This window comes from Gekko japonicus, unplaced genomic scaffold (assembly GCF_001447785.1).
Source record: "Gekko japonicus isolate JY-2015 unplaced genomic scaffold, Gekko_japonicus_V1.1 scaffold1847, whole genome shotgun sequence".
Lineage (NCBI taxonomy): Eukaryota > Metazoa > Chordata > Lepidosauria > Squamata > Gekkonidae > Gekko > Gekko japonicus.
In genome coordinates this window covers 165,159-174,970 of record NW_015163144.1, presented here as the reverse complement: position 1 = coordinate 174,970, position 9,812 = coordinate 165,159, and the positions used below count along the sequence as shown (strand labels likewise).

Sequence of the window (9,812 nt, the reverse complement as noted above, 5' to 3'; positions counted from 1 at the left end):
ACCTTCAGAAAAATCATCAAAGGTGGAGTAGGATGTCTGCAGTGGAAGGGGGTAATCAGCAAAAACTGCCACTCTCTTCCACAATCAGGGATGCTGGTCAGAGGAAACAAGTGGTAGGATACATGCCATTAATGCTGAGTGAATGCTACAGTTTATACTGCATATTCTTTTCTTTGCTACGGATTCATTAGGAATGACAAGAAAGTATTTTGCCACTTTGAGGTGGCAGTGCATACCCTTTTGAAAGTCACTGGTTGTATTGCAGCTCAACACTGACAAACCCATTTTAGGTTTGAAGTGGCATAATTGAAATACCTTACATTCAGCCTCATGTTTCCATACAGGCAAAGAACCAGTCCCAGAAAATATATCTATCTTTTATCCAATTAAAAATCTTAACCCACTGCAGTTCTTACAGTTTTAGTCCTCTAACTAAACAGTTTTCTAAAGAAGGGTTATCAAAACAGCAGGAGTATGGTCAAGTAAAGGCAGCAGAGTAATTAAAGGAGTGACAGGTTGATGCAGAAAAGCCCCATAAGCAGTACCAAGTAGCTTCTCTTCAAGCAGAGACATACATTCCATCAATGCATCCAGCTTAATCTCATTCCAGAGTTCACATTCAATGCGGCACACTTCATCAACTCCAAGCTCCAAACAATTCTTTCTTGTTTCCCCTTTACTGCAGTACACTATAAAGAATGCTGCTCTGCGACAGAGCAAAGTGCACCTTTACCCACCATTATCAGGACCATTTCACACACCCTCTCTTGTGAACACACACCCACATCCCTGCTTCAGACTGCTGGTCTTCTGCTGCAGCTGAGCTTAAATTTATCTGCTAAAAGATCTAATTTATCTAAATCTAAGTGCACATTGTGCGGACAGGCATAGTGGCATGAGGACTAACACAGAGTGTGACACAGGGCCAAGAAGCTGAGGAGAAAGACAAGGAATTTTCATTTAACACACATAGAGCTGTTATAAGCTACAACTCTTCTCTTCTGGGACAGAACATTGCAGCTCACCACTGGAAAAGCTGGGGGCAGGCTTCAGGGAGGTAGGACAGGAACCATGGGAACAAACAGGGAGTCGTGTGTATCATCTGATAAGCTTTCTGAGTTTTCCAAGAACTGCTTCCAAAACAACACTGTTTTATGCAGATTTGACACAGTAATGTATCATGTATCTATCCTGTACGTACACACAGCAGGAAGCCAGAACTATGGGTACATAACAGAAGACAAAGGTGCCTACTCATCATACGTGAATACCAACTTTTTAAAAAAAATCCTAATTACATTAATGTAGGAAGCATCATGTATGAAACAGCCCTAGGAGTTCAAGGGAAATTGTCAATACAGTACGGGTCAATTTACACACTTTTCTTTACAACTGTAAGGACCAGAACATGAATGTATGGGCAACAAGCTTACTTTTCCCCTGTATTCTGTATGATTCACAGTACAAAGTATGACCACACAGATCTAGACATCCTTTCCATGTCCTTCATCCTCTTGGAAACAGCATCAGTTTGTGGCCAGCCCTTGACAAAATTTTATAGGGCTATAAAAGACACACAGTCAGAGCTGTTTGGAGCTAGAGTCTAACAGTTCCACACAAAGATGCTACTGACCAGCATGCGCATCACAATTATGCCAAGTTTATAAGAGATAAGCCATCATACCAATAAAACAATAAAAATAAATACCACCACCTTACAACCACCACCAGCAGGGAAGGAAGAAACTGACTGATCAACCAAGACCTCAGAGAAAAACCTCCAATTTCAGACACTAGAAGAAATCATGACCAAAAAGAAAAGATAAAGTACCCTTTGATTATGTTTTTGATTGTACCAAAGGAAAGTGTAAGCAAAGGTATACCCTTTAGTATAAAGGACACACTTTTACGAAGTAAGCAGACAAATATCATTAACTAAATCTGCATAAAACACAATGGTCTGAAATAACAATTAAGATCACAAACAATCCATATTTGCAATACCATCTTGTCTTAGATATATAAGAAGAGATTCAGGTACTGACCATATGTAGAAAGATTTCTCATAGGAAGAAAACAGCTTAAGATAATAATGTAAGTGAATTAAAGGTTCTTTAAGAGTACCCTGCCCCCTTAAAAGTTAAAGTCAGTACTCTGAGGAACTATGGTCTTATCTTGAAGGACAGCCAGAACGTGAGCCAACAAGAGATTAGAAATTAATTTAAATGAAACATTTATCTACAATAATTTCCAGGGCTTTTTTTTGTAGAAAAAGCCCAGCAGGAACTCATTAGCATAATAGGCCATACCCAACAGCAGGGACTAATTAGCATATTAGGCCACACCCCTGATAGTACAGCTCATTCGCATATTACGCCACACCCCCATGTTACCAGAAGTGTGGTCACCCAGCCACACCCACCTTTTGCTTCTTATTCTCTTTACCTTGTTTGTTGTCAAAACCCAGGGCTTTTTTTTGGAGCAGGAACTCCTTTGCATGTTAGGCCACACACCCCTAATTGTAGCCAATCCTAATGAGTTTCTGCTGTTGGGTGTGGCCTATTATGCTAATGAGTTCCTGCTGGGCGTGGCCAACTTGGGAGCCAGCCGCAACTCCGTTCCTGTGCGTTCCTGCCCAAAAATAGCCCTGATTCATTTCAAATTCTAAGCAAACACCTCCTGATCACTGTAGAAATGTAGGCAATTGAGAAGTTGCCTTTTGTGTTAAGCACTCTGTTGTGAGCACAATCTTAGCTGAACAGGTTGGTCAGAGAAATCTTCCATCTCATTCCACAGCAAGCACCCAAAATGATACCCCAGTGAGAAGGTGCTACAGAAACAGATTTGTTCCAATGAATCCAAATGACACAGTGACAGAGTATCCAGATTGGGCTCAGAACAGGCTTTGTGCTCAAACACCAAGCCCCCCCAAGTTTATTCTTTTTAAATTACATACATATGATTAGTATGTCTATGATCACTTGTGGAAAAAGTATTTGAAGTGAACTGTAATAACATTCTCTTCCCAAAGCAGCACAAGCAGAGTTACGCACCATTTGTTGTCTTGCTGGCTGGTCCCAGAACTGCTTGGAAGAGTTTCTATTTCAACTAAGGCTGGGCCAGAAGAAACTGCTGCTACAGAGGGCAAGGCAGGCATTGCAATCCGGTTCTTGAAAGACAAAACGTGAAGGCTAAAATATTTTAGCTGCAAACACATTATGGCATAGACAAAAACAAAACAGAACATTTCTTTCCTCATGCTCAGAAAATCAAGAACGGTCGGCCCATCTGGCACCAACCAGAGCCCAGGCCTTCTTCATTGCAGCCCCCACTCTATGGAAGAAAGGGCTCACTGAAGTGGTGAGGGAGCCTCAGGAGACTCTGAGAAGTCTTGTTCGTTTGCCAGGGCTTTTTACAGACGACAAACAGTAACTATAGTTGGTGGAAGAGTTCTTGGGTTTCTATTTTATTTTGTAATGCTTTATTACTTGTAAGCCACCCTGAGCCAAGAAGAAAGATGGGGAATAAATATTTTAATAAATAAATAAATCCTCCAAGTCTAAATTAGCAAATTATCAATTTTTCCACTTAGTAGTTGGACCAGTTTCAAATTCTGATGCCATTAAGTTCTTTTTTTATATATAACTTTTTATTGCATTTTATCACCTACATCCTAGAGGGAAGGGAACAGGCCATTAAGTTCTGAGGATAGTTTCCTTACGGCCCAAAGGCTTATTAGAAGAATTTTAAGTAAACAGAATATTTAGACTTACTTGCTGCGACCCATTATTTTGGCTTAAAGCATTATTTGGAAGGCTGAAAGAAAAATCCAATAATTTCAACTTAGTTTCCCAAAGACCAAATTGCTAAAATATGGATTTCTCCAGTCTCAGAAGCGGAACAGTAAATGAAAAGACTGAGCTAAACATTCTGTGCACTATAGCTTTCAGACTAAAGCATTATTTAGTTTGAGATTTAAATCCCACCATCTGGCTCTAGAGGACCTTTCACAGTAGCTGTTTATGATACCAACATCCTAAATACCACACCATCAATTTACATGAGGCTTAAAGTCAAAATATACTTAAAATCCTACAAATTTTATACATCTCATGAAGCAATGCAAAACAATCTTGCAAAGGCAGAAGGGTACAAGTCTGCCTGAAGCAAAGGCAAAACTGAAAACATGAAAGGATAAAATATTCTGTTGACAGTTTGAAAGTGTTTGTTTCTCTTATAAACCCTGTATACTGGGACACAGAGTACCTTATTTGCTTTAATTTTATGTGCATCCTGTTTCACTGCATGCTCCCAGAAGAGCTTGAAAATACACCTAAAACTATGTTAGGTTACTTGGTTCTCTTATGAACTTCCCTGTACAGGAAGAATCAAACCTGGTACTAAAGAATACTTTTCTTTTGAGCAGCACTAGATTTCTCTCTGCTGAGCTAATGTTTTTGATTGAAACAGTACGCATCTTTCATGATCAATTTGAATTACCAATGTTAATTAACATGTGCAGTCAAACACAACCTTACTGGCTCTGGGGTGAGCATCTTACAATATTCTCAGTCAACAATCAGTGAAAGAAGGCTGTTTACAATAATAAAGAATAAATCTTGGTTTGGATCTTATGACCCCCTTCTTCCAACAGAGAGACTCCTCCATCAGAAAAGTCACTCTCCATTTGAGGAAGTCTTTCTCTGTTGAAAGAAGCCTGACGGTACTATCTTGACAATACATCCTTCTAAATCCACTGAAGTAAATGGGCTTAGAAGGGTGTAACTCTGATTGGTATCACACTGTTAATGGAAGAGGGTCCTAGGTTCCAACTCCTTATTTCTGCAAATCTGGACACTCAAAGATCAGTAAAGGAAACCTGAAACCTTCTTTTAAGAACCAACTTGGGCTACAACATAAATTCAATATCCCAGAGTACAGACCTCGGCTTGCTAGAAATCATATACAAACATTAATTCTTTGGCTAAATGCAAAAAACCCCCACATTAATACCTCTGAGCATATTCTTTACTACCAACATATTTACTTTTAATATTCTCATTCACTATGGAGAGATGGTGAGGGGGGAGGATGTCAAAAATTGTGCAAACTTGAATATTCTTAGCAGAAGTACAGTGATAAGAGGCAAAGGAAGAAGACAATATCAGAAGCATTTTATGGCAGAAGACTGCAGATTGTGGCAAGGGACTTGTCATTCCTTTTGCCCCTCCCACTATGTGTCTGACCAATCAAAAGTCTTCCCACAAGTTTCAAGCAGGCTCTTTTTTAATTACACACAATCTCAGAGTTTCAGAACAATCTCCTAGAACCTTAGTGTCCTTTTTTTTCCCACTTACATTTTCTCATGCCAATCTGTAGTTTTCAAATAACGGAATGACAAGTCCACATGGGTAGACAATTCATGGAAGCTCCATAAGCAATGGCAATTCAGTATTTAATATCCTCTGCCCAAAGAGCTTTCCCAATAGTCCTATGTGGATGACCAGATGAGGTAAATATGTTCAGAAAATGATTCTCAAGAAATACTCCCGGATGGAAGAAACATTACTTTAGATTAAGCCTTTTGTGCCAAACAGGGGCTTGTCTTACCTGGTTTCTTCAGGTTTAGTAAAATTGGCTGTAAAAATAAATAAATGAAAATCAGTGATACAGTATCAAGAATTTTGCATTAAATGGTTAGAATGCACCACAGCCATAACACATTTTTAAAAACAACTAGAACGGGGGGCAGGGTGGGGGGAAGACCATACAGGGATTCCATGCTATGCAACTGTTCAGCTTCCACAAATACTGCTACCAACTAGAATGGACAAGCTGATGAGAAAAGAAAGTAAAGTAAAACCACACAATCTCCCTAAGTACAATACTGTAAGTCTCAGCATTGGCCAAGACCCAAACAATTGTGAATTTGTGTGGGCTCCACACTTGTTTCACCTCAACTACCAGCCCTCTGCTTTCGAGACTTCCTTCAGCACTGAAGGCAATTTCAGATATGACATGGGAACTGAACGTTAAAAGAAGAGAAGTCAAAACTTCCACTGAGTTGGTATGATCTCAAGAAAATCTCCAGATCCTGAACACTCTGCAAGCACAGCAGCATTGTTAAATAGTAAGAGAGAAGTTACCTCTCATTTGTAGTGTCCTCCTTGAATACCGTTTGCTAGGCCTTCTTTCAAAAGATGCTGATCTTCTGGCTTTGTTAGTCTTTGTCGTCTGGTACTCTGTTTTCCCACTAGATAGAAGCAAGCAACACAGCAAAGGAATGAGATAAACTTTGACAATCACCAAGCTGGCAGCACATATCTGGGAACATGTCACTCTGATAGTGCTTCTAAATACTTGGTTCTTATCAGATCACTGTTGTTCTGTTAAAGCCAGTCATTTACTTAAAAGAATTTATCATCAACAGACAGACAAGCAATATTTCCACATGCTTAGTCATGCATGACTTATTCCACTTCCAAGATCCACATTTTCAAATGATCCTATGGAAGGAGACGACCAACATAGGGATTTAAATAAAGGAGAGAAAACAACAGAGGCCCACTTAGGAGGGCCGGGTCTAACGGAGCCAAAGGTGCGGGGCTTCAGCTGTCTATGTGCCAATGCTCAAAGCTTGGCCAATAAGAACGAAGAGCTTGAGATTCTAGTGCAGGATATGATTTAGTAGGCCTTACAGAGACTTGGTGGGGTGATTCCCAGGACTGGAATGCAGTAGTGGATACGAGTTGTTCAAGAAAAACCAAAAGGATTTAAGAGGAGGCAGAGTGGCACTGTATGTGAGGAGAGGGTTTGTTTGTCAGGAAGTACTGGAGGAGAACGGCAACAGTGGAAAGTATCTGGGTGAAGATAAAGGAAGGAAGGACAAACAGTATTGTGGCGGGGGTCTGTTACAGACCTCCTGACCAGGATGAGGAGGTGGATACTGCCCTCCTTGAGCAGCTTGACAGGGCATCCAAACAACATGACCTGGTAGTTATGGGTGACTTCAACTTCCCTGATGTGTGCAAACTCCGCAAAGTGTCCACAGTCACACAACTTTCTGACCTCTCTGGATGACAACTTCCTTCATCAAATGGTGGAGGAAGCTACGAGGGGCTCAGCCATACTTGACTGTTCCTGTTGGCAGCAGAGGAGAGGACTCACAATAACGGGTTTAAATTTAGGGCAGGAAGGTACCAGCTAGATATTAGGAAAAACTTTTTTACAGTAAGAGTTGTGCAACAGTGGAATCAGCTGCCTAGGGAGGTGGTGAGCTCCTCCTTACTGGCAGTCTTTAAGCAGCGGCTGGACAAACACTTGTCAGGGATGCTCTAGGCTGATCCTGCATTGAGCAGGGGGTTGGACTAGATGACCTGTATGGCCCCTTCCAATTCTGTGATTCTATGAATTGTTCAAGCACCAACGGAAAAAGCTAGCAGAGGGAAATTCAAAAAGGAGAGAGTATTTACAAAAGCTTTACAAGTTTTTCTGTAATCGGGTCTATAAATCTGCTTTTCTTTTTAAAATGTCATATAAGACAAATTCATCACCACACAAAAAATGTCGATACACTGGAGATGCTGAATACAGGTAGCCCCTGTTTTAATGACCAAAAAAGGTGTTCTTAAAAGTGAATGAATGAATGTAATGTTGCAACTGTAGGTTATAATTAAAAAGTAAAGGTAAAGGTTTCCCTCTCTCGAAAGCTAGTCGTATCTGACTCTAGGAGGTGGTGCTTGTCTCCGTTTCCAAGCCGAAGAGCCAGCACTGTCTGAAGATGTTTCCATGGTCATGTGGCCGGCATGACTAAACACCGAGGTGCATGGAATGCTGTCACCTTCCCACCAAAGTCGTACCTATTTATCTACTTGCAATTTCTCGCTTTCGAACTGCTAGGATGGCAGGAGCTGGGGTCAAAGACGGGAGCTCACTCTGTTCTGTGGCACTAGCGCCTCGAACTGCCAAACTACAGACTATCTGGTCTGAAGCTGAGCATCTTAACCTCTAAGACACCATGGCCCTAGCTTATAACTAGAGGTGTGCAACCCCCCCCCCCCCAGGTATTTTTCATTTCGGTTTTATTCCCTGATATTCCCGAATCCCACTACTGGTATGGTATTCCAATTTGGTAAATATTTGGGAAATTCAATTTTTTTCAGCTCCATTATATCCTATGGTAGGGTATAATGGAGAATTGATCCGGGGGTATCTGGGGCTCGGGGGGGTGGTGGTTTTTTTGAAGTACATGCACCAAATTGGCAGCATAGCTGCTGGTGCCTCTCCTCAACCCCCCCCCCCAAGTCTCAAAAAGATTTGTATAGGGCATCCAATTCTATGGTCCCCAGAAGAACGTGCCCCCATTTTCCATTTTTTCCAATGGAGGGGAAAAAGGCATTTAAAGGGATTACAGTGCCTTGAAATGCCTTCTCCAAGCCACGTGAGTCCTAAAATCCCAAATATTTTTGGTAAATTATTTTTTGGTAAAGTATTTTTTGGGTAGTTTTCCTGGATCGGTTTATGCCAAATGCACACTCCTAGTCATAACACAGCATAACGTAACTTCTTAAAATGAGTTTAGGGAACCCATATGAAATAAAGGAAGAGACGATGGATTATTTTTTTAAAGCACTAACTACATTCTAAGAGACAAACATTTTCCCACCTAGTGGGGTGAATACAACTATCCTCCAAGGCACCTTCCTCCAAGTAAAATGGCTCTTCCTGCAATGGAAGAGCCACTTAAGTTGGAGGAGGTCTCCTTAGGCTGGAAAAAAGCTTCAGACTCTGCTCAGTGGAGTGGCTGGTTCAGAGTTTTCACTGACCTCTCACGGTAAGTTGGAAACAGAATCTCTTAAATTAGTGTATGAAAGATCCATGTGCATAGGAGGAAGAGGACCAAGGCTAGAAAGACGTGAACCTGTGGTGCTATAGCTGTCCTGCCACTTGAAGTACATACAGCTAAAAACAGAAGCGACCCATACATGTTCAGGACTTTTCTCTATAACAATGAAATAGAGAAACTTATTCTTGCAAGCCATGAGGGAGTCTATAAGAAGTCCAATAAGTCTGAACAAAGTAGAAGGCCAAGAACTGGGGTGCTATTTCCAATTTTACAGATTATTATGACCAGCTTAACTACCACTTTAAACTCCTTTACTTCATGGCATAAGGGTTCTGGAGCGACAGTCATGACTACGCATTTAGAAACAGTTCAGGCAAGGAGACCTGGAATAAAAGAAAGACTGCTGACCTGTATCTGAACCGTGACCCCAGCCGAATGAAGCTTGATCGACTGGAACCTTTTTGGACAGGTCCACGGAGGCGGAAGAAGGCATGATGTTCAACTGCACACTTCCACAAGTGTTTGCAGGCTTTTGGGTGATCCAGCCTAAAGACAAAAGTATGTTCCTGCTCTTTGCCCTTGAAAGACAACACATAAAAGAACATTATGGCATAAAAGGCACATGAATACTGATTTCACAGCTCCAGACAAAAACTACATTCATTCTCAGTGGGAAAAAGTTTCCTCTCTAACATGTGCTAGCCACAACCCAGGAGAGAAGATCTACCAGTTCTGTTAGAGTGTTCAGTACTTAATATTTACATCGTTAAGACCTACATTTCTTCCTCTTTCCTTGGCACACAATAAAACCAGAGATAAAACATAAACCATAGATGACTGTTCAGATACTTGTTTATGAAGAAGATGAGCAAACTGCACTTTGATTATAATGCTGCTCCCCTCACCTGGCCGTGCCCTGTGGGCCCCACCACGGACTTCCCTGACAAGGCGAACCAACCAGTGTCAG

General features: G+C 41.1%; 1 protein-coding gene across 2 annotated transcripts in view; it reads right to left on the bottom strand.

Moving 5' to 3' along the window:
- EPB41L5 (erythrocyte membrane protein band 4.1 like 5) overlaps positions 1-9,812 on the bottom strand; it is a 71,737-nt gene that overhangs the window by 3,424 nt on the left and 58,501 nt on the right. The window contains exons 11-16 of one of the 2 annotated variants that reach the window (XR_001482375.1): positions 9,254-9,423; positions 6,147-6,253; positions 5,611-5,638; positions 3,774-3,816; positions 3,054-3,169; positions 1,715-1,793 (exon numbers count right to left, since the gene is read on the bottom strand). Coding sequence is in view for 1 of the 2 variants with exons in the window: in XM_015406992.1 (XP_015262478.1) it covers positions 3,054-3,169; positions 3,774-3,816; positions 5,611-5,638; positions 6,147-6,253; positions 9,254-9,423 (464 nt within the window). In the remaining variant the exon portion in view is untranslated. The remainder of the gene's footprint in view (positions 1-1,714; positions 1,794-3,053; positions 3,170-3,773; positions 3,817-5,610; positions 5,639-6,146; positions 6,254-9,253; positions 9,424-9,812) is intronic. The other variant, XM_015406992.1, reaches the window with a different exon arrangement.